This window comes from Chamaea fasciata, unplaced genomic scaffold (assembly GCF_029207755.1).
Source record: "Chamaea fasciata isolate MVZ Bird 193981 ecotype frontalis unplaced genomic scaffold, bChaFas1.0.hap1 SCAF_1, whole genome shotgun sequence".
NCBI lineage: Eukaryota > Metazoa > Chordata > Aves > Passeriformes > Sylviidae > Chamaea > Chamaea fasciata.
The window spans coordinates 61,225,995-61,252,195 of NW_027094086.1; the positions used below are offsets into that span (position 1 = coordinate 61,225,995).

General features: G+C 37.9%; 1 protein-coding gene across 1 annotated transcript in view; it reads right to left on the reverse strand.

Annotated features, from left to right (window-relative positions):
- The window catches only part of ERP44 (endoplasmic reticulum protein 44), a 47,959-nt gene that overhangs the window by 20,370 nt on the left and 1,388 nt on the right, over positions 1-26,201 (reverse strand). Inside the window, exons 2-4 of the mRNA XM_066184788.1 lie at positions 7,729-7,801; positions 5,882-5,921; positions 4,448-4,563 (exon numbers count right to left, since the gene is read on the reverse strand). Coding sequence (XP_066040885.1) covers positions 4,448-4,563; positions 5,882-5,921; positions 7,729-7,801 — 229 coding nt within the window. The remainder of the gene's footprint in view (positions 1-4,447; positions 4,564-5,881; positions 5,922-7,728; positions 7,802-26,201) is intronic.

The window sequence follows — 26,201 nt, forward strand, 5'->3', positions numbered from 1 at the left end:
GAATAATGTGTTGAAAAACTGCACCAAGACCCACCATATTGACGAAGGCTCCCACCTGCAATGTAGCTAAGAAGGTCCTTCCCAGTGAAGAACCAGCAATAACTACAAGGGTCACTATTAACTCAGTACACTCTTTTAATTTTTCGGGGCCATAATTCACACTATGACTAAAAAAATACTTAGATTTTAAGTTCACAGGACTAGTTCTTAAAAAATGTGTCCAGTATTGTTCGAACAATACTGATAATTATCCTAAATGCCTACCTCATTATATAAGGCACCACCTGAAGAATTCACATGCTGAACAGAGGACTATAACAGCCTGAAAAATTATCTGAAAGAAAATCAAAGTATTCAAAACTCAAATCCTGTAAAAATAACTTCTGAAAACACTCAGTATCCCTTTTTCTAGAGGAGAGGGGGTAGTGTCTTCATGTTGTCTGAGGAAGAGCTAGCACAAACCCAAGCTACTGCATTTCCTAACTTTGGTGTTACATGATGGTTGTAGGAGTTGCACAGCTACATATAGAGAGAACTTGAATTTTCTGGATCTAACACTAATCTTTGTGTGTCAAATCATGTTAAGTCTTCCTTACCCTTCTGCAATATCTTTCATCTCAAAAATAACAAATTCTTTCCGCTGTATATTTGAAGCTAGAATGACCAAACGAGTATTCTGTTTGCTCACTTGAGATCAGACAACATCTTTTGAAGTCCCTCAAGCTACCCACCAGGGCACACTACAGATGACAAATCTGTCTTTGATAGGTACTTTTTACTTTCATAATACACCATAAATCCTCCCCAGTTAAACCATTGCTCTTGAGACACTCACAAGAAATCATAAGCCCTGGCGGAATACTCAGAAGAAGCAAAATTAGAAAGGAACTTGGGAAACCATCTAAACTAGGCATCCTACTCCAATGATTGTGATACTGGTGACTTGTATGATGGACCACAACAGGTAGAAGGAAAGCAATCAATATTCTGTTTCAAACTCAGGTCACAGCAAATTTAAACCACCTTCTGCTGCAAAGGGGTATTCACAACAGCCATTCCTGCTCTAAGCAGGGTCTCATCAGTAGGCATCCCATAACCTTCTCTGACAGACTAATAAAATGGCTCTCCTGAGGAGTGCCATCAACAACCTCTCCAAATCACTTACACTTTTTATTTTATCCAAAGATAACTCTCTCGGACTGATTTTTTTCCCCAAGCAAAGCAACAAGAATGCAATGAAATCCTCATGCTTGTTTTAGAGTTTCATTTAGAATTCCTTTATGAACTTCCAAATTTGTTATCATTGAGTTCTTTTGCTTACCAAAGGCACAGTAGCAACATAATCTCATCTCTGCAGACTAACATTAGCAACGTGAGTACACATTGCAGGAACAGCCAGACACAGAGAGAGCAGCAGCTCACAAAACAGAGGGGAAAGTAACATTCCCATACACATTTTGAATGGAAGAACAACAGTTGCCTAAACAGTCTGTCCAGCAAAGCATCTCCTTACATACCCTCAGTGAGAAACTGACTTATGTTCGGAGGTACAAAGATCTATTCAAACTAGCTATTATTTTTTATTTAACTCAGAAACCAAAGGAAATCATGGTGCAGTAGAATCAAACCCCCAATATATATACTTCAATTTTCAAGAATTCTGTAACACAGCTCTTAATACTGAATTTAGAGGAACTGTCCAAAATATAAACTCTTCCTCAGAGAAACATGAGTTCTAGATTGTAATATTCACTCACAGAGAACAGAAACATAGGAAATCTATTGTAGCAAGTGAGTTTCCAACACTGCTGCTTAACACAAATGATTAAAAACACCCTGAAACCCAAGCAAGGAAAAATACCACCCAAACCCCCCAAGCAAACAAAAAACCTCGAACTACAAAACAAACCCTTCCTAAAAATGTCTATGCAGTAAGATCTTCTGTAATTTTATATGGAAGATCACTTTTACTGGGTGTTACAATTAGATGAGAGGTGTCTAATATTTTAAAAATGTGAATTACTAAACCGAACATACCAAAAAAATCAAAGATTTTAACAAGACACAGTGTAGCAGAACTCAGACATTTTTAAGTTATAAAAGGATGTGGTCTTGGAAAAGCAAAGAGTACCTGCTTCAACTCCCTGCTTCAGATTTACCATTAATGTATGTTACACACCAGCTTAAACACAGCCTGGTGACTTTGCCCATATGTTTCAGGTATAATCATCTTCCCCAACATTATAAACTAGTGTAAAATATAACACATACAGAGGCTTAGTATAGTGTTAACATGTATATTTCGTATTTTATCACATAAGGGACCATCACTTTCCAGAAAAACATCTTTATATTGGCTATAAGAGCAGACAGAATGATGGCTTTGTCATTAGGCATCAAAGATTTGGCAGCACATCAATAATTCCCTTTAATTTGCTTTACCCTCAGAAGCTGGTGTGAGCTGTTGGGCCCTGCAGTGTGCTTCAATAATAGTGCATTAAATAGAAAGTATCTATGCCTGAGTGACCATTCTGAAAGCTGTTTTTGAGTGGCCAGAAATCAGCTTTTTGGATTCCCTACAGAGTCTTGGCCTCAAAAAGAACCAGATCATTTGTAATGCAAATAAACACCAACTCTCGAACACCATTCTAATAGCAAATTAATAGGGGTATGAAATCTGCAGGCATAACAAACCACCAAAATATTGACATAAAACCTCTAGTGTTGCTAAAATATGTAAACACATGAAAAATATAAAGCTCATGTAAAAAATCCCAGACCACTAACAATCTTGACAACAGCATTCAGCAAAATACTACAGCAGACCCAACCTTGATAATATAGTAATATCTGCTTTCTTACTAGAAAGCTGCTATTGCACACATTAAAATACCTAGAACTTTAGGACATGCCCAATAACTGTGTGCCATGAAATGTACCATTGTTTAAAACCCAGCAAACAAATACTAGAAACTAGGAATGACATACATAACTGTTATTTCCATTCAAAAAGGCAATGTAAATTGCCTGTCATTAAAGGATTTAATTTTTAATTTTCACATTTTACATCTTCTGCAAGAGCAGTCATGCTCATCTACTTAAATTAAGGACAAAAACAGTAAATACAGAGAACTAATGCAGAAATAAAAACAAAAATTAAAACTCCTTGCTGCCTCCTACTACTTAACCCACTACAAGTACTCGCAGGAGAAGGATGACAATCCCTTCTGTAGCAATTCCTCCTCTTAGCTCTCTGTAACAAGCACCAATTACTTTAATTCAAAGAGTATATGAGAGGATTAAGCAACAAACTTTTAAAGTGTTTCAAATGCTTGGTGGGGGGCAAAAAAATGTTTCCTTAACTATAACTGCTAAGAGAAGAACATCTCATAGCTAAACACTGGGCATCCAGCAGCCCAGCCCAGACTTTCTGAGTTATTCAAGCAACTGAAGGTACAGCAACCAAAGTAAGGACTTCAGCAGTTAATTTAAACTTTAACGATACAACACAAAACACAGGCTGATTTTACTGTGGTCTTTAGTGAGAACTTTATAGAAAGTTTTGTTGTCCCTACCTTGACATGAAAAGATGAGCCAATTTCCAGTGATGCTTGTTCTTAAAAATAAACAGTTTTGTAAAGCCCAGTATAATCAGTATTGATTAAACTGAATTTCTGCTGTTAATACTCTTTGGGAATCACATGCCACTGTAAAGAAATTATTCCTAGAAATGCGGTTCTCCAAGAAGCATAAAACAACACAGCTGATCCAATAGTGTAATGAAAATCCTGGTACTATCCATTTGCTTTTCAATGTGCAGCAGATATTCCTCACATTTTACTTATTAAGGGATTTAAAAGGAACTTTAGGGATTAATACCAGCATAAAATAAGATTTTGCATATCATTTTCATGTAGGTCTGGGCATGGGGAAAACCCAGCCCAAAAAGGCAACTGTTTGCTGGCATGTGTAACAACAGCAGAGCAAAGCTCTGATCCCTGCCTGGCTGTGTGAAAGGAAACTGACGGTCCCCACCGTGACTCCAAGGTGGAAGGAAGACCTGATCAGAACATATTCTTCATGCTGACAGCAGTAGGTTACCCCTTCCTCGCCCTCATTGTGTAGACCTGCATCATTTGTTGCACTATTGCTTCTCAGACACCTCAATGAGCCAATTCAATTTATAATCATGGCCTTTTTTTCCTCATTAAATGAGACAGGCTGAACTGATAAAGAAGGATGTTGATGGATGCAATGAGAAAGAAACATTGGAAATTGCCCTGACAAATCTGGAAGAAGAGGTTTGTTGATGTAATAAAAGCAACCCTGGGCTAAATGATGGGCCAGCTACAGCTACACTTTGCACAGCTATTTAGCATATTTTTCAATACAATTACTAACTTGGTAGCAGGACAGCACAGAAAAACCTAAATCACGATTTACTTACAATGCTGATCACAGTCTACTCTAGCAAACACCACTTGGTTCTTATCTGGATATTCTTCTTTGATTACATTAGAAGCTTCCTCAAAAATAGGATGCAGCATTTGGCTGAAGCGGCACCTGTAGACAGAACACAAAATTGTGACTTCAAAATACCCCTTTGAAATATTTCAACTGATGACTACTGGAACATTTTAATCATTGAAGGAAAAAATAAAAAAGAAAAGAAAGAAAAGCCATTGGAAAAATCACATCTACCTGTAATTATCCCAGTAACTGACTGGATAAAAATCAGTTCAAAAGCAACTTCAATAAATCAGGTGCAGGAAGAAAAAAGTAATTCTGAAAGAATACATAGCTGAAGATATGCTCCGCTGCTTTATCTCCCAAGGAAACATCATTAATCAATTATAAGCCTTTAGGAAATACATTCTATTCAGAAAGTATCTTGTTAATTTTTTTCTACCTGAATTACTCAATGGAAAGTGATTTTAAAAATGTAGTACAAGCAGTTCTTATATTGTTGAGATTGAAATATCCACCTTCAATGAACACCTTCAGGATATATCACAGAGAATTTTCTACAGGTCAACAATACAAGTTATAAGCATTATATTATTGTTCAGGTTTGGCAGAATTTGAGCAGACTGCTTTTACAGCAGTTAGAACAAAGAGAACCCTACGGATCCCTTCTTCCAGTAATGTCAGATTTTGAAGCAAATTCTCTCTTTTTGCCCACAGAAAAGGTGCTAGAATTGTAAAGATGCTTCAGTAGCTTTAGGGAGTTTAGGGTAACAGTAGTGCACAAGCCCATTACTAATATGTCAATAAAATTATTTTATATTCTGTCCTTCCAAACATATGGCAGATTTTTAAATTGGAGATGCATAACAGCACTGCAGAAATTGTAAGAATGAGACTTCAAGGAGTAAACTTGCAATTAACCAGCCTGCACTGACACTCACCTTAAACTTAATGGTAACAGCCTGGGGATGCAGTTATGTCTGCAACAGCAAACATGTAAGTGAAGAACAAGTCTTGCTCTCAAAATGCCAAGAGAGCTGAAGTCCACCTTCTGAAAAATCCTGAATCTGGGCAGCCCATCTGTGTGCTACACATTCATGTGGCATATATGTGTTACCATGTATATGCTACAATGGCTTTTTGTCCCTAATTCTTCTCCACCCGTAAAAAAGAGAACTTCCATGACCAAAACTGATCTGTTCTTACTCAAAAGTCAGGTTACATCACAGACTGACAGTGTGTATGTTGAGGGGTTATTAAGGAGAAGCAATTGGGACATAAACCCAGGAAAGAACTGGTTTGAAAGCAACAGACTATTGTATTTTCAATTAGAAAACTATAGCCAAATATGACAGTTTTCAAAAGACAGAAGGTTAAACAGAAAAAAAAAAAAAGACCAACTTGAATAACTTACCAATCAGCATAAAAATTAACTAAAGCAACATCTGCATTGTCTGAGAAGAAAGAAAAAGAAAGAGCCCAATGTCACATTGTGAGGCAAACTTCTCAGTTCTTGTATCTAAGATTATAAAAGTATGCACAAAAAAACTACAAAAGCAAATATTTCTAGATAATTCAGCATAGAGCTTAGTCTGATTGCTAGAAAACTGCTGGTATAAATCTTATCCGAAATTTAATCCATAACAAATGGGAAAAAGAAGCAAGAGGCCTTCAGTCAAGTGTTCTATTGACTTCATTGATATATAAGACAAAAAAAAAAAATGTAAATACTTAAGGCATTAAGACACACAAGAAGTAATTAAGTGACACATGCAGTAAAAATTATTTCTGGATTTAAAATTAAGGCACTCACATCCAGAAACTGAACTCTAGTGGCTCTTAAGCACTAGCTCTATTATTCAGAAGTGTTAAATACCAGTTAAAAGCTGAAATCCCAATCCTACTATTTAGGGTAGAAGACTGATGAACAGGCAGCCTGTCTGTGCAGCTTGCTCTGGTTTGTCCTTACTTGTCTTATTTAACCTGAATACTATGGCAAAACGTGGCAAAGAAATTTTCGGTCCCCAAAAATAGAAAAATTATAAGGAACACTAAAAAAAAATGCAGTACTTCAGGAATATATATAATGAGATAATGAAATAATGTTCTTATACACTCCTTTATAAATATTAAAAAAAAATCAAAAAAGGATAAATCTCCTGCCCAAAAATAAAGCATGATCTTTACAGAACATAATAACCAACCATGCTTTAAATTGATTTTTAGCAGTAGTACTGGCCTAGACACTGAAAAAAAATGAAACACATACTCAAACTACAGAGTATCAGCCACAGTTTATTAAAGCAGAAATGCTGACAAAGCAGAAAACTGACAAAGTTTCAGAGCAGTTACATGTGAAGAGAAGGATGCTGAAAACCTGGAAAAGACAACATGTTGATAAAGACAACTTCTGAGTAGGCTGGAGAATGCCACAGTTTGATTACAATTATGGCATTAAGATTTTCATTATCTGCAAGGGATGCAAGTGGTGAATAGGTAAATAACAAGCACTGAAAAGTTTAGGGTTACCTTCAACACAAAGTATTTCTTGAAAGTAATGGGATTAATTTTAAAAGCACTCACATTTAGCATATATTCCCTTTTGAGAATTACTCTGTACAAAATAATTTTTTTTATATTTTCCATTGTAGAAAAGGTATTTACAAAGAGCTCTCATATAGCAAAGAAATCCCATAACATAAGGCAGATTCTAGTCCAGACCTTAATAAAGATTTTTTTTCCCCTGGATATATTTGAAATAAGGTAATAACTTTTTCCTGCAAAGACAACCAGATACAGGCAAGTTGCATACCTCTCAGAGGGAAAGGTTTCAGACAAGAAACTCATATCTGTTTAATTTAAAGATTACCATTATATGAGCCACCAGAATCAGGACAGTGCTTAAACTGAGGAAAGGCAGAGCTGAGCAAGCAACATACTTAAGGCCCATTACCATGGGTTTCACTTGCTGCTATTTTTTGGGGGAGCTTTCAAAATGCCCTCTAGACTGATTTTGGTTATGTAATCAAGCACTCCCTTCTGCAAACAAGATACCAGTTATTTTCTTAAGACACTTCAAATTCTCATTGCAATACATCAGTTCAGACAGCTAATTTCGACCACAGGCATTTCATATTTCTAAGCTGATTGCAATTCATATATTCAAAGCTAGGGTATGAATATTCATTTAATATCACTGCAATATTCACACAGATAAGTAACTGCAGACATACAAAGAAAAAAATTATTCGAAGTACTCACTTAAAATGTCATCTATATTTCCACTATCTAGACTTGTTATTTCACTTCTTGCTGGATTAAAAAGCCAAGACACCTAAAAAGAGAAAGCAAACCAGTAAGGTATGTTTCAGCAGTAAAGCAGTAACTTACGCGTGATTTTTAAGTGTTGCAGTTCAAAAGCTGAGAAGAATAGTAAAAGAACCATAATTCAGTCAATGCATTTCAGATGACAACAGTACACAAATAAACTACGGATATAACATACTTCCACATTTAAAGCTAAATTAATTCTTTTAATACTATTCTCTATTATGTAGCCAGAAATGCTACAGGTAAATTTTGCACTTTTAAGAGTAACTTATATTCATAACTTCACTCTGAAGAAAGAAATGAAACCCCATTTCAGCAACCTCACACAGCCCAGAAGCGTGTGGGCACAGAGGTTTTACCCAGAGACAATTCCTTCTGTCACTTACAGGACTTGTCTGGCTAAAAAAGTTTCTCATTAAGTAAAGCCTCAATTGCCTGCATTTTTATTGCTCTTTTAGGATGCAATTTCAATATATCTAATTCAACTAGCTATAGTCTTTAATCTCCTTCAGTATTTTCACTTGACACTGCTTCAGTCCCAGCATGCAATAGGCTCATCAGGCTATAAAAAACAAGACACCACATCAGCCAAATCATTCAATTACAATGCAACATTTATACTACTCTTAATGCAACTCCTATAGCAATGCACAGTTTTGGGGGTGGACACTCTCATTTGCAGCGCAACTGGCCCAGATCTTTTTTTCTAAAATGTAGTGGAAGAAATAGGAGGTAGAGTTCTGTCCCAGGCGAGAGGCGTCAGTGAATTGAAATTTATTTTTGGTTTGAGACAGACAAGTGTGCAGATTTTTGAGTAGGATAATATAGATTCTTCTCTGGGACATGAATGTTTCTACCCTGAGCAAACCAGTCAGAAAGTGATCACTTCTCTAAGCACAGTCAGGGCTTGGATCAGATGCTCTGCTGTGAGATGCCTTCATGTTTGCAACTGATGTATGGTTACAGAGGTAACAGGAAAGGAAAAGGAAGGTTTTTGGAAGAGAACTGACAGAAATGCACAGGTCAAGGAGTTGGGCAGAGACCAGAGATTCACAGAGACACTCTGCACTGAGATGCAGCAGCACACAGCATACATGGTATCGATGTTCTCAGAGACTTATTGACTTCTTGAGGTGCAAATAAAATCTGCCTGTGGCTCAAGAGGCACCAAGGAAAAACACAGCTAAAAGCACAAAGACCATCAAAATAAAACCACAGAGGGCAGCTGCATAGCAGGAACCAGTGATACAAGGTTCTCTGCGTTTATGGAAGAGCCTTTGACTTATACTGAACCTATAGTAGGACCATGACTACAAAGAACAAGCCTCCAGGATACACCTGCCTTTGACACTGTTTACAGTTTATCAAAAAACTCATTTAATGTCACACCCCAAATCTCCTAACTTTTATTACAAGTGTATATGAAATATTTGATTGAAAAAAAAAATTACCAAACTGGATCCCTGCTTTCCTTAAGATCAGCTTAAGAAATGGTGAGAAACTTCTACAGTGAGACACTGTCAACAGCTCTAAAACTATCACTGTAGAGGTGCAGCAATCATTTTCAATTCTTTCTGATTTGTGGATCACTAATCACTTCTCAGTGAAGATACTGATGCTTTCACATTTCCCATATGGAGGCCCTTGGGTAGCACATAACTCTATCTTACACTACAGGCTGAAAACGTACCAGCTGTTGGAATACAAAATATGTTCCAGTGCTTCTCTTTCGGTAGTTGAACAAGATACCATTCTTAAATGCAAATCTAAGATTTGTGGTGGAGTTTGCACAGCCCTCCTGTGGCACTTCAACTGCCTGAGACAAGTGTCTGAACTGTGGCTCTAAGACGACTGTAGAGAAACAAACCTAATGGTTGAGGTGTGAGGCCCAGAGATTAAACAGGCAGTGTAACAACACAATCTGCCAAAAAAATTAGCTGATTAAGCAAGCTACGCAATGCACAAGTTCCAGCAGGCCAGTGTTCAGAGAGCTCCTCTGAAGATGCTGGCATGGCTGGCTACTGAGCAGCAAGAAGGCAAGACTCTGCCTTTGGAGTGAGAAGCTCCCTGTACGGACCTGAATCCACACTGGCCAAACCAGCCCCAGAGAAGGAGCAGCTGATGGCAACCATTAGTGCAGACACTTCCCCATCACCCCTTGGGTGCTGCATGGGATGACAGCTTCCATGGTGATGCTGGGGGGAGGTTCTGGTAGTAAAAGTGATGTTTGTAGTGAGTAATGGGTCAGGTCAGCATGTGCTGGCACAGCTTTTGTTGGCATGCACGTGCTGCTTCGTTGCAAATGTTAGGTTTGACCTAACTTGTGTACAATTGAAGCAGTAGCTACAATTAACAATAACTGTTGGAATGTTGCACTAGACAATAATGGATAGGGTATTTCAAAAACAATTTTCTTGGCCATCATCTCATCCTACTGCAGGTGACTTTGCAAATTCAATGTTCTACTCTGCAAGGCCTCAAGAACCTCTGATAACCCTGAAGACCACAGAGTTACTTATCCTGCTTGTAATCTTGGACAGGGTTTGTTTACAGAGAAAATCCACACAAGCCTCTAGAAAGCAGGAACTTTTCAGCTGCTGCACACAAGCTCTGCATCACCATTCACACCTGAAAAGAATTTCCATAGTGGGCCTTGGTGTAACTATTTTCACAGGAGCTCAGCAGTAGCAGTTCATATTGTCTAAACAAACCTAATGGGTAAGATAACAGCTTCTTAAACCCTCCTGGCCTTTTCAAGTATAACTTTCCAGCAGCAAGACAAAACTTATCTAATAGGATAAGTTACACATAAATTAAACATAACATAGATAAGTGTGCTATTTGCAGTTGGGAAATAAGCTCTGTTACTCAGCAGATATACTTCAATGGATCAGGAACCGTAGTCATATTTGTAGATTGCCACAATACAATTAAAATACATTTAACTTGCAATGCAAATATTTAACTGCAACAGGAAAGCACACAACTTACTAACCAATGACATCCTCTTCTAGACTGTGCTATATGCAGAAAAAAGGAATTAAAACTAATACTTCTTTATAGCACAAATTAATTTTGTGATTGCTTTTTTAAGTCTTACTGTGAAAATGTGATGCAAGCTGCATGTATTAAGACATTAACACCAAAACAAATATTCCAAACATCTTCATTGCATTGGAGGTGAAAAATAAATTAACCATATACCCTTTCGTCCCTTTATATTACAGTAGTGGAAAAATACTGAGACTAAGAACACCTTTCCCCAAAAATTGCACAAAATCTGAGATAATTGAAATACTTTTTCCACCAGAAGTATGAAAATTTCTGTTTTGTCAAATATATTCATAATCACATTCTCAAACATTTTACACTGACTAAATAGTTGTGGGTGCCAAACTTTTAATAATAAGTAGACAGACTCAGGGAAAAAAATCATTCCTTGAAGAAATATCAATAAATATGCAAGACCTACTCCAGCTGAAGCTTTCACTAAGGTACAATGCCTGTAAGGAAAAAAACACCTCCTTTTGACCTAGTAATCTTGCAGTCCCATGGGATGGGTTTATGATATTACTTGTATTAAAATTTATCATGAAGGAATACAAATTTGTATTTAAATTTCTAAGAAGCTATACTGTTTTGAGAATATTTTCTGACCTTTTTTGCGGCCTGTGCTTGATATCCATGAGCAGAAAACAAGACATTTTTGAGGAAATAATTTCTGAATATCAGCTACACACTTTATAACAGGTATTGATCATAATTTCTGAGAAACATACTGGCTAAGAAAAGTATCCAAGATTTTTTACTCCTAGACTTTACATTCCATTGGCTCATCACAGGACATATGGATGATGGTTCATATTTGTAAATGAAGTAAAAAAATAAATTTCAAACTGGCATCACAAGACAGCTACAAACTCATTGAAGAAAGCATCTTGAAAAAATAATTCAAAAAGAAAATTGATTACTTTAACACACCTGAAAAAAACTCAGGTTTCTGCACTTACACTGGATAAAATTAAATACTTTCTGTATTTCTACTCTTTAAACATTCAAACAAAATCTGAAGGTAAAAATATGTAGCTATGAAGTAAAAAGATTTTTAAAAATAGGGTAGAATATGATATATTAAATACTTGAGTGAAGTTGCTCAAGTTAGATTAGGATGTTTATAATCTACTCACAATCATTTGACACTACAGAAAAATGACAAAACAAATGTAGACTGAAACCAGCAAATGCCGGAAGCTTTACACACTTTTAGAATACATTGCTGAGGGGAAAAAATCAGGAACTGAACAATGTGTTCACAAAGATAAAATTTAGCTCATATGGGGAGAGGGATGAGGAGATGACATACACTTTTACTCTTCCGGTCCTCAGAAATACTGTCAAATCAAGCAGGAACATCATGGCTCAGGCTCCGGAGAGTTTCTGAACATAACAGTGGTCATGCCTTTACTGGGAAGTTTATTTAGTCCAGAAATCTTAATGTTTCTGATCAAGTTTTGGTCCTCACTTGAAGCTAGGAATGGCTTAGGGAGCCAGTACCAGTCACTTCTGAGGAGTAACTACTGAGATTTATTCTGATTGTTTCCAATGAAAGACCTCAAAGCACTGCTTGAAAGCCACTATCATCCTCCCACACACGCCAGGCGATGCCACACAAGTATCCTTACACAAAACAAAATGCCTGGACAGAACCTATTCAGCTCATACCCAACACTGAACCTCTGCCAGGTTTCACATCACTTTCCCCAAAAGGAAATAAAAGCACATCCAGTTTCAACTCACCTTCTGCTGACAGTATTGCTGTTCAATTGCCATTCCACACATGCAATTAATAAAGCCTGCTGGTTATTCAAGAGATTTAGGTCAACCTTTTATCAACATTTTACCAGCACCAGTTAGTGTTGATGGTTCTTTAATTGCTAACTGGAGAGACAGACCTATAGGTTTAATGGCATTTCTTTTTCAAGTTTATTATATTTTACATGTCACTTTCTTGCAGAAGATTTAACAGTGCACAACCTTAAAATTGCAAGAAAAAGAAAAAAAAAGAATGCGGGTCTGTTGCATTCTAGTTCTTTGTGCCTTTTTTTTTTAATGCACATAATGAAACAGAGGTCCTCATTTCCAAAGCAAACTATCTGTAGAATATAGAAAATGTATTCAAGGAGCATTATGATTACTAATTGGTACCACTCCTGCAAGGCAATCAACAAGAAGAGCCTTCATTTTCACTTGCTAAACTTATCATTTACCTTTTCCTCCTGCTGGGAAATCCTAAAGGCACACAGCTAAACCACCTTTCTCCTCTAACACAGAATCATTTTACATTTGGCAACCAGGTCTCTAGCCCATATCTAATCCAGACTGACGTGCTGAAGTTACTACCTGAAATCCAAGCCCCCCAGGACCCTGCTGCTGACTGTCAAGCCCAGAGTACCTATTTTTTTATGCATGCTGCTGATCTGCTGCTGCTCTGAGGTCTGCATTAAACTCCTGGACAACAGGAAGCAGACGGTTTTACAGCCTGCTGCAGGATGATACAAATTGAAAGCAATCCCAGAAGACAGCAATGCCAAAGCTGGCAAGACAATGTAAGAGCTCCTGAATTTTGGCTTCAGAACCATCAATCAGGAATATCTTGCTGGCAGCATTCCTAGAATTTCCATAATGAACCACAAAGTTCAGGGCAGAGAGAGGTAACAGTAAATAGAGAATGTGAAGGAAAATAAAAAAAGAACACTATTCACCCTCTCAATGAGAGCAGTTCAACTCTTAGTTGTCATCACTTGATTCCAGACTGTGCCCAAACATTTTCATAACTTAGACTGACTGGTGCCATCCATGATGAATATGCTGGGCTTTTATTGGTAATGTAAGCTGCTTTCATTATAAGACTATGAGCCAAAGATCTATTAGTTCAAAACATTAACTAACAAGCCCTTCTCAATTATATTCAAGTTTTCAGAGTAATTTTTAAATGGGTTACCAAAAAATCATTTTCTTATAATTTTTCACTTAAGAGCCATATTTTAAATTTAGTCAGGAAAATTTTAAATGCTCAAACGAAGTTATTTAAAAGATTTAAAGATTGCAGTTACTAATGTTCAGGAGAACAGAGAAAAATCTAAACAGAAATATGGATAATATATAATTAAGTAAAATTATGAGTAAAAATATATGAGTAAACTTACTTCTTCAGCCTTGATAGACAGTTCACTTTTATGCCCCAGTGCTGTAACTGCACAGAGCTAAGTAGAGACCACCATATTAAAAAGAAGTCATGCAATTCTTTGTCCTCCAGATATCTTGTCCACACCCATTTTAAGTGTATGGAAGAAATATTTGGTGTAGGTGCATACCTTATTAATACAGAAAAACTTATTTTCAAATGAAAATACTGGAAACAGAAAAATTCAAATTTATAACACTATCTCTGAAAATCCAAATTATATTGATTTGACATGCCAAATCAGGAAAAAGAGCTGTCTCTAGGTTGCAATAGAAGTTGTAACCAGAAGTGTGTATTTTATTACCATCTGTTAAAACCAGGTGGGTCATTGTTCTTTATCTCTTCCGTGATCCATCCTCTCTCCGGTGGATATCTTCTGTTAATGGGCCATTGAATCTCACTACATCACTTATAAAATTACATCATCCCATTGTGAGATGCTCCACCCAGCAGGAGGAGCTAAGCATTCCTACCTGGACATAATCTGAGATTCGGAGCACCATAAGTAGCCTTTTCCCACTGCATTCCCAGAGGAATTCCAGACCCATCTACACTACCACTACACCCTTCTACAGGATCACTGCTTCAACAGAACTACATCTGTCACTCCAGGAGGACTGCAGCCAACATTTAATTGGGCTGCTACCAACACCCTGCCCAACAGGGTGTCAGGTTGTATTCTGACTCTGTCAGTGGTTTTGTACTACTGCTTTTTTTTTTTTTTTTTTTTAGATTTTCCTATTAAGTTGTAGTTCCTTTTTTATTTTTTTATTTATACATACTAGAAAAGAACTGTTATTCCTATTTCCATATCTTTGTCTGAGAGACCCTTAATTTCAAAATTATAATAATTTGGAGGGAGGGGGTTTATATTTTCCATTCCAAGGGAGGTTCCTGCCTTCCTTAGCAGACACTTGTCTTTCAAACCAAGACAAGAGGTCTCAGCTAATGGTTCCGAAAATTGAATTTAACACACAAGCAAAGGAGTTAAAGGATTGTCCCGTTTGACTGGGAATGGTTCACAACTGCAGAGATCTCTCAATGGCCTGATACAACAGCACCAAGGATTTCCAGAAAAATGGATAAGTTAATCTCTCAAAAGTTTGTGAACTATCATTAGAAGACACAAGATGTTAATTCAAAAAGTCCACTGAAGAGATGAGAATTAAACATCATTATCACAACATGCAGTCCAATGCATTGCAATTTTTTCCACAAGCTATTAGTAGCAGAATCATGTACCCAAACACAATTTTAAAGCTTAAGTCTCTGGGCACAAACGTATGGATCATGGTCTTCTATAGAAAAATTGAGCAAGGGCTCAAAAAAAATGACATGAGGCGTGTCTAAAAAAATGTCACAGAGATAAGACCTGTAATTTATTTCTAGTTATTTGTAACTTTCAGCTATTTCTCTTGGCCTTTAGGGAAAAGAGTAATCTCCAGTCAGGGTTATGATCCATTGGTTTCCTTGCCTTATACATCCACATAAAGTGAACACTGTCCATACACCTTCAAAATATGTAAACAGATGTCTGAACATCTGTATTAATTTGTGAATAATGTTCAGAGTGCTCCACATCTTCACAACTAGGAATCTACCTTAAAGCCTGTTTCACAGATTTAAAGCTACGAATTCAACTCCCCAGGAAACTACTAAAAACTCTGAATCATTAGATATTTACCAAGCTGTTTCTCTTACAGAAGCAGTTAGAATTCCCCTGAAAAAGAAAGGTCACATTTGTGCAGCTTTTTAGGAAAAAACACCTCATGTTCCAATAACTCTTTCTTTTCCATTTTGCCAACTGCTCTGATTATCTGGCAACAACACAAGGATACACTTTCAAGGAGTAACACACATAAAATACAAATGCAATCTCCAAAATGATTAGCACAAATTAAGCAGCTGTTGCTGTGTATGAAAGCCAGCACCCTCAAGGTCCTCAACTTGTTAAAGCACGATCCAGCAATCTGAAATAAAGGGCAGCTCAGTCTTGTCAACACTTTGGTAAGGCTGACAGAGCAGAATAGTTTGCTGCCCCTTTTCACCAAGTCAAGGAAAAAGGCCCTGTTCTTTATTTTGGCCACTTCTATTTAAAGTAAAACCCACTACCAAAAAATTTGCTGTAGACAATTTAAACCTTGGAGACTGTGTACTTTTAACTCCATTCCTCATTACAGAAAGCAACACACTACCCTGTTTTTCATTATAATCTACAGGCTTTCCTGTGCCCTTTACTGTAGCTTTTACACAGGGCCATCATAGAACAAGAAATTAGCTTTAATTTTTTTTAAAATAATACAAATGTATTTATGCTTTGTTCATTCTTAGAATGGTGATGAAAATGCATACTAAAAAGAAACAAAAACTTCTATGTTTTTCTGTGGGAGGAGTGGCCATGGAATTCAGAATCTCTCTCTTAAAGCATAATATATAGGAAGAAACCAAAAGTAGATGTAGTGTCTCCATAAGAAACTGTATTTCTTATGCCACATGAATGTTTGCTATCTTGGAATAATTTGAGGGATGGAACATATTAGTGGATAAGTGAATTTTCCATCCTTGCTGCTTTAAAAATAAACACAATTTCTGTTTTGACAAATTTCACTACATATTGAGTTTATTCTTCAATAAGACAAAACTGACTTTTTTTAAAGTGAAACGATCAACATCTACTCACTTCTAGCTGCTTAGCTTTTTATTAATTACAAAATCTAGTTGCAATACTGAATAAATTTTTACCCTTCTTCTCCAAAACATCAAGTTCTCCAGATCTTTGCCTTATCAAGAAAAGTGGGAACTTTAAGCAAAGACAAACCTGTTCAGTTTTACGTTTCAGCTGGAACTTGTTTGAAGAGTGAACAGAAATTACTGAAACCAACTGCTCAAATGCCAACGCAAGGACTACAATAAACACAAAGCAACTAGCCCTCCATGAGAAAAATACCCACACTGGACCAACACTGCTCTAAGCCACGCAGCTGAGGCATTGGGTTAAGAGGGGAAAAAAAAAAAAGGTAGTAAAAGTAGCAAATAGACAAACAAAATACTTAAAACAAAAATACAGCTGGGTCATTCTCCTCAGCTAGTCCATCCAAAGGGATGCAAAACATACTGGTTTAACTTGAACTCTAAAGAGAACATCAGGGAAGACAAGTGGACAAGCCAGTCCCCGATAACACTGTTTAAATTGTACCATTTACCTTAGTGCAGCTGCCTGTTTGCACTTCTGAATAACAAAATCCTTTTGAAAGTGCAGAATCACAGCCATTGTGATTCAGCTCATCCTTATTTAATGCTGAAGGCAATGATGGTTTGAACTAAACAACGGAGCAGAGCAGCAAACATATGGATGATTCCATGGCAATTAGCAGCTCAAGTTAAATTCTGACCCTCTTCCACTTTTATCATTACACAATCACGTTACGCTCTGCAATCTCCACCCCAATGAACCCACATGTAACTAACCCATTTACTAACCACAGATCTAGAGCTTTCAGCACTAATACTTCCAGTATCACTATGACCCTCCTTGTGCTACAGATTTTGTTTTTCCTTCAGCATGATTGAGATGCCACTTTTCCTCAAACTACCTCCCAATACTGCAGCAGGAGGCTAAGGTTTTGTTTGTACAACTAACAAAAGACAGCTATGGTAGTTTGTGACGCAGCCATTCATAGTGTATGAAATGTTTGCCCATACAATTAAACCACTGAGATTCAGCCCGGTGTTGTTGCTCCTCCCTCCTTTCCTGAGAAATCAAAATGAGGAGCACCTCAGAATTTCAAAATTACAAGCTTTCTAAAATACAGTCGCATTTTGATGCTCTCTGTTTATCATCCCCTTAACATCAGAACTCTGAACTTCAGAATAGATCCACTTAAAAGATGATCTAAACTTACATTACTTTGGTTATTTTATTTTCGTCATTCCAGGCATAATTGTGATGCACACTCCACAAACTTCCACTCTACACATGCAAACTGCCAATCATGGTGTATTAAAGCCCTTGGGACATCCATTAGCTTGTCTCTAGCAAACAATTTTTAGGCTAGCATTTATTATTTGCTATCTTAAAAAGACATATGAGTGGTGCATAATGGAAAAAATCTTTCCAAACAAGCGGTGATTCTGTGTAACAGAAATACTACTCCACAGCTGCATTCCAACTGACAAGTTGGTATGGTAAAAATCTCCCAACTCAAATGAGGAGATTAAAAAAAAAAGGTACTCTTTTGCAAATTAATCCATTGGCTATCATCTAGGGAAGAGCACTGATTAAAGCAATGCTACCTAAACCTGAAGAGAAAAATTCACCTTCAGGACCACAGTTGCACGTTCCTTGAAGAATGAAAGGCTAATTTCAGACTGTATAAGACCTATTTTCTTCCTGCCCTAAACAGCTGTTAAGGTCCTGCACATTTGCAGTCAATTTATCCTGGAAAACGCTGAACAGCAAAAGAATAAATAATGCAGGGGACAGGACACATGCCACAGATATTTTGAAATGCACAAAAGGAAATCATACAGAGATTGGTCTACTTCTCTTCAACGAATATTAAACCTGCCGGCTTCAAGCTGACTCCCCAAAAAAATCCAAGCAAGTATTCCAGATTGGTCCTAAAAATAGTATGAACACACTAACATGGTGCAGTGCTTGAACTGGGAGCAAGTTTTGGACACCCTGGCTCTGCAGTCAACCAGCTTCATGCAGAAATCTTACTGCTCTCAACATGGAAGGCTGCTTCAACCAACACTGTTACCAAAATCCTCAGCGAGGTATCACAGCTATTTATTGGCTTATTTTAAAATATTTATTATCTATATAACACCAATTATATGTGGACATTTGCTTTGGTTTAGCAAATTCTGCTGGTCTATGTTGACAGAAAAAAAATTCTAAAAAGCCCTCTCCTCCTTCAATTATACCTTTTTTAACCAAAGCAGATTTAAATGCCATTCAAAGGTAATTCCTGAGAGGCCCGAACACTCGCTGAGCTCCCTTCACTAATTAACGGATCATTAGTAGGAAAGAACCCCTAACTGTTCAACCCCTGCACCACATACTGTTTTAATTACCTTTGTGATTCAACCAATTTGTCTTTCAGTTATTTTGTCCAGAACCCCAAGTGAATTGACTCAACAGGGAGAAGAAAAAAAAAAAAGGAAAAAAGTTTTGTCATACACACGTTTATGAAAATTCATCACTTTTATGACTGGCAAAGAATCTAGGAGCTAAGTGTTTCTAGCAAGAGTTAAGAAAGGGGATTTCAGTAAATTATGAGAGTCAGAAGTGATAGACTGACTAAAGGAACAAAAAGCTTTTCTTGGGATTACAAATATGGATGCATCACTGAAAAGCTTTCCCTTTGTGCAGCTTTTGAGAAAGTTAATTATATCATCACTTCATAATCACGACAGCTATGGGAAACAGCAAAACACTATCACAGCTGTTGTTTGCTTTTTCCAGACCATTGGAACAGGCACCTATTCCTTGCCTTTCAAAATACTTCCTTGCAGAGTTCCTAATGAACGAGTTCTCTCTGTGTTTATGCCCAATTGCCACACGAATCCAGTTGGAGACAAAATATAAGCTTTACTGCCAGTTATTTTACAACAGAGATTAGACTGCTCTTCTCTCCTTTTCACAAATCTATGAAAATAAAACCCAAAAAGCCCTTGCAGACATTCAAAATTTTTTTGGATGCACCTCAATGAAACACAAGAAACAGGCAAGAATCATGGATGCCAAACAAGACAGAAGACAGGCTGGCTACAAAAAATCACGCCAAGGAACCAGGTCATTTTCTACACTCCATTTCTGGAGTTCTATGTTCAGCTAATGTTCCTGTTTTGTGAACATCACTTAGGATACAAAGTTTCAGTCATTAAAGAAATCTAAGCCACAGAGAAGTATCTTGCTTTGAAACAATGTAGCAAACATACACCTGAACTCTCCCTGTGAATTAACATATCCTTCACTTTGGACCCAAAGTGAGGCAGCTGGGAGACTCCAACACATACAATGTGGAAACTTACATCTTCCAAGGAAACACGACTTTGGACCTCCTGTGTTTCATTTCACTGCCACTGCTAATGCAACTTTTACATACATGACTAGGGCTCACACTAAATCCCATCTATAATCTACTACGATACTTATTTTTTACCTAAAAACACATACCTTACAGGACCATTGAATAAAGTGATAAGACCTGAAGGCACTTGGGTGTTAATTCAGTTCACTCATAAAACATGGCTCTGGGCCAAAAGGGCCCACAAGAGCCTGCTGACCTTCAAGGAGAACCTCTTCAGACCTGAAAGCCAATCCACTCCAGTGGGCAGAAGGCTAGTATGGCAGAAGACTTGCATGGGTTAACACATAATTTCTGGATGAGTTAATTTTTTTTTTTTTTTTTTAAAAAAAAGGGAGCAGACAGAAGGTAGAGGTAAGAAAAATACTTGGTGGGAAGGGAGAAACACTGCTTGAGCTGGCAGCAGTACTAGCTCAGCTGGAGTTGAGAGAGGGATGTTAAGGTATGCTGGCAACAAAAAGAAGACAGGAAGAACAAGAAAATTGTAGACCTGCTGTTCAGCTAGCAGGGGACATAGAGACAAAGAACACAGAAAAGGCTTAGACACTCAATGTTGTCTTTGGCTGATTTTATACTGATGAGGTCTGAGCCCATAGCAGAGTTCCAGGGAAAAGAAGACCAAGTTAGAAAGTTCTTCAGCAACTGGGAAGTACACAGAGCACAGAACCAGACCAAACGTTTTTTCCCTGGGTCACAAGGAAAATTATGGAAACAAACTTTCTTTTGCAGAAACCACATCCATCTAGCATATATTTGGAATAAGTAAATCAATCTGTTTTCTGTAGTAAGACATTTAGCTCTGTAAACAAGGCAAGAGTACTGGACGTTGTTTTCCTTGACTTTAGCAAGCTTCTAACACAGCACCTAAACTGTTGATGCATGAACTGAATAAGTGAACTATAAAGTGAGTGACACAGCAGCTGAACTGGTGAGCTCGAAAGGCTGTAACCAAAGATACCATGTCTGAGTGCCCCCTAAGGAGGTTTCTCCAGACTAATACTGGGTGTAAGATTTGTCTGTAGTAATGACCAGAAAGATGGAACAGAGCGCCTCCGCAGCAACTCCCCAAGGATACAGGAACTGGGTGAAGTGCTTTATAAGCTAGAAGGAATATCTGCTATTCAGAGGTACCTCAAATGGCTGGAGAAGAGGCCTGACAGAAACCTTGCAAAGTTCCACAATGGCAAAGTCCTGTATCTCTGTTGGAATGACCCCATACAGGCTGGGAGCCAACCAGATGGAAAACAGCTTTACAGAAAAGGTCTTGGGGAGCAAGTTGAACAGGAGTCAGCAGCATGACCTTGCAGTAGAGACAACCACACACGGGGTTGTGTTAGCAAAAGTGCAGCCAGCAGACCAAGGGAAGTGATTCTTTCCTTTCACGTGGCACTTGAGTGAGCACATCTGAAGGATTCTGCCCAGCTTTGGGACTGCCCGTACAAGACACTTACATACGGAAGTGAAGCCCAACAGATGGCTGTGAAGGTGAGTAGTGACTGGAGACCAGAGTACACAAGGAGAGGCTGAGACAGCTGCATTTGTTCACCCTTAAGGAAAAGTTATTACTGCTGCTACCAGTGACCTAATCGGAGGCTATAGAGAAGGCAGAGCCAGACTCTTCCCAAACATGCAGTGATAGGACAAGAGACAAGGTACACAATCCACACCTCCAGACAGACTTTTCAAAGAAAATTTGCAACAAAGTTTTGATTCAACACCAAAACAGGTGACTGGAGAAGTTGCAGAACCCCATCTCTGGAATTATATAAGACAACTGGAAAAAATCCTGAGCAATTCCATCCAAGTTAGTCTTGCATTGAGCAGGGAGTAATACCAGTTAACTTAAAGAAGTCCTTTAAAATTTAAATGAACAAACTTCCAGTGTAAATCAAAAAAACAGAACTCTACATCTTGATCCTATCAGGTAAACACAGTGAGATTCTCAATACTCCCCTCCATCAAAGCTTTCCTGCTAAAGCCAGACACAGGTCAAGAAACAAGGGAGGGAAGAAACCTAGAACATAAGAACAGAGGAAAAGGAGATTTACTGTGTTCAGATGAAAAGGAGATTTACTGTGCTGAGCAGAACCTTGCTCTGCATATATGACTACCAGTTACTTACTGAAAGCATTCCCTGCCTTTAGGTAATCATGTACCATGTTCTGCCCTCACTGCTTTCACCATTCCAACCACTATGTGGTTTAAGGCACAGAGCGCTGCACCTCGCATTTTGCTTAGTGCCACTAAGAGGACAACATTTATGGCCCACCAGTCACCCAAAGAGCAGATCTTGTGGATCACTACCATTAAATGTCCATGTGAAGGAGCTTCCAGGTTTGGTTCGCTCCTAGAAGAAGCTCCAAGTCACAGGTGCTTATCTGGATGACACAGCACTGGAACTTTGCACATGTTTTAATGGCATGAATGGCTCTTAGCTGTAAAGGGTGTATTATCAGGGTAGTCAGTTTCTCAGTAGCAGCATATATAAAAGTAGAAAAAAATTATAGAATTCTTTTCCAATATCCCTCGTTGCTCTTTGTAAGGCACTTTTACCAAAGCATGATTAAATGTGGAAACAGTGCTACAGCTGGTTTGGAAAAACATAGCATCCTCAACCAGCAGTGAAAAAACCATTCTGAGTTAGTGTCACGGTACACCGATAACGTTGCAGAATAACTCTTAACAATGTAAAAAGCAATGCCTGAGAGACAGTGAATTTGAAAATAAAATCAAAGCTATTCAAACTTCTAAAATCTTATCAATGAACTTTTTAAAATTAGACTCTATGAGCACTTGACATTGCTAAGAGTTTTGGAAAAGAAAATTGCATGTGTTTCTACTGATGGCTAGGATGCTCCTGATGAAGGAAGATATGTCAGGGAGAAAAGAAGGGTAAAGGCAGAACTCTCAAAACGAAATCTGATCTCACTTCCTTTCCTAATTTTCAGTAACACACCTCTCCTCCTCTACTTCTCCAGGAGCTTTCTCCAGTTTGGAGTTTTGGAAGAAAATATTCCTTAGGCTCTGATCTCTACATCCTGTATGGCTTCTGCTTATGTCCCCAAATGTTCCTGTGTTTCCTCTTCTAGACCACCAGAGAACTCACTCTCAAATGGGGCAGGGGGGAATAACGAACAAGTTATTGCTAATGCATCCAAACCCACTTAAACCATTATTAAAGCACTTGGTTTTGAATGTATCTCTAGACTCTACTGAAGAGGTTTTGAAAAAGGTCTGGTATAAAATGTGCAGCACATTTGTACACTTGCCTTATGCATGAGATGATTCCTTGCCCTTAAGCAAACAAAATATCTGGAAGCTCTACAAGTGAGGCTTACAAAAGAGTCTGCAAGGTGAAAAATTGGTTCTCCTGAATAGCAGCATATAATCCCTAAGTCTTTCAAATGAAATAGGTTTAATTAAAACATATAGAATGTGGTAATTCTCCTATCTTGAAAAAGCAATATAAGGACCAGTCTCTTGCTTAAGAAAGCTGTCCTGCCAAAAAACCACAAAAAACCCAACCAAACAAAAAACAAAGCAGATTATGGAGGCAAACAATAAGGATACCAAAAGAAAAACCAAGGAGAGTGTCATCACAGCCACTAGCAATGGAATCTCTGAGATCTCATGGTCAATAACTCATTTATACATCTTCCAGCTTTGTTCAAGTCTTCTGTTCCAAGAAACAGTTGTTTCTTCTCTCTTCCCTCCTGAGCACTCCAAACAGGAAACTTTTCCATCATAAGACTTAGCACAAAGAATACAAGTTGTCTTCACAAGAATTCAAGACTGCCCTGCTTCCCCTCTCCAACGGGGAATGTTCCTCAATTGCCTAGTATTTCATTGTTTAGAAATCATGGCAATGATGGACAACTCAGAAGTTCTATGCTACTCTTGAAGGGAACCCATTTCATTAGGCTCAGTGGTCTAAATTTTGCCTATAATTTCAATTTCTGACTCATGTTCATATTCAGAACATAGTATTTTGAGCAGCATTCTCAATTACAAAATTAGTTTTCTAATACAAATGCAGAGAGAGGCAAATGCACAGCTCTAGACACAAAATTTACAGAGTTCAACTTCTCTTTGGGCAACTTACTACACATTTAACTCTAAGTTAAAAGACAATTTTTATTCCATTTTGCTTTCATTATTTGGGTACTTGGTCATATTATCAAGACATGAAAGGCAGAGGCAGTAAAATAAGAAACAAAAATATTACTCTACAGTACTTTTTTCCAGTTAGGAACTTCCCTCTTCATTTCCCTCACTATCCGTTGGTGGTTTCCTCCAGTCACAGCTTTTGCTCAGGGGCACCAGGCATGAGCCTCCCAGGGAAGCATTGAGCAATACAAGTGCCTCTCAGACACATGCAGAAGAAGCATGTGCAACAGTGTCTTGTTCTAGAACTTTCTTTAAAGGCAAAGCATACCTGACTGAGTACAGGCAAACATGCAGAATGATTGGACAGAGCAAAGCCAAAGAGCCACACCTTGCCTTAGGGGAGAATGGGATGAGCCACTCTCCCATCAGCACTTATTCCACTGTCTTGGATTCATCTTAAAGATCTGTCCTGCCCAATATTAAGCAACATACCAACAAGGCAGAAACAGCTCACTCTCCAAGGACCTCCATGACATTACTATGCATCTCTTATTCCAGCCGTGCGAACTAAAAGACTCTCTACAGCCTGTGCCATGCAGTGCTCACCCTTTCACTCTGCTCTTGAAATAGAGGTCATGCCAGTCTGTGCCTCCCCTGTCCTCTTGCCCATTTATTTTCAACTACCAGCAGTCCAGTACAATCCTAAAAAGTTGGAAGAGCAAAGAATTGTGCTGGGACTGCAGGTATCCCTTGGCAGTCAATCTCCCTCATGTCAACCCAAACTTCAGTGGAAGTTCTTCAGGGAAGAAGAATATTAGCATGAGACACAAAGCTGTCTACAACTGTAGTGATCGCCTACTGTCAAACTTTAGACAAGAGAATTTCTTTCGATTTAACATTGTATTTTTTCTTCTTTTTTGCAGTATATTAAATTCTTATCTGAAAAAAAAAATGCTTATCCAAAAGTCTGAAAAAGAATTCCTGATAACTTCATTGCTACTACTAAGCAAGACCAGCTTAGTAAGCTGTTTTAGCAGCAACATATCATTGTGTATTCTGTCCTGTGAACCGCTGGTCTAACACTAACAAATTCACTTAATCCACAGAATATGCCATGCTCCAAGAGCCTGCCCTAGGTGGCACATCCTTTAGATGTGCAGCAGAAAGCCAAGTTGCATTGCTGCTCTTAAGTATTCACAGCAGCTGGTAACAAGAAAAACGAAGTTACCAGAACTTTAAAGCTAATCTGATACAGTTTATCACAGACACTGAATATCACAAGAAAACAAACAACACACTCCTACAAAGTTTCTTCAGCCCTTCTAAAGAAAGAGGATCCCCTCACACTCCCAGACTGCTCAGAACAAGTTTTCCAAACTCTTAATAGATCTTCTAGAAGGAATGATTCATTGGCTTGGTTCATGCAACTAGGCATCTTACAACACAGGGCCATGGCTGATAAAATGACACTGAATAATTACATGGATAGCATGACATTTAATTGTATTTTTTAAAAAAACAACTTTGAACTGTAGTCTTCCTAAAGTTTTATGTACACAGTTCTTTTAAATCACCTTAGAAATGGGTTTAAAGGACCCATACACAAAGAAACCACAGACAAGTTGCAGATCATAGCTATTTCCTGGTTTCCTTTTTTGTTGGCAAACATAATTCTTATTGATGCATATTTAATTTGCATTGATCGACTGTGGCATGAAGAAAGAAAAACTCACTAACTTGCACCCACTTTTTCAAATTTGTAGTTTTCTATTTAATGGACACATTCCATGATGTCTTTATACAGTACATGCTCCTTGGTTTTGCTCATTAGTCTGTGATATAATAGTGAAAATCAATCTAGCACATAAGCAATATTGTTTTATTACACAGATGTGACTGAAAAGTAGGAGGTTGCTCACTTCAGTCTCTCATATAGTGTTTTAGTATGCTATTGCTCT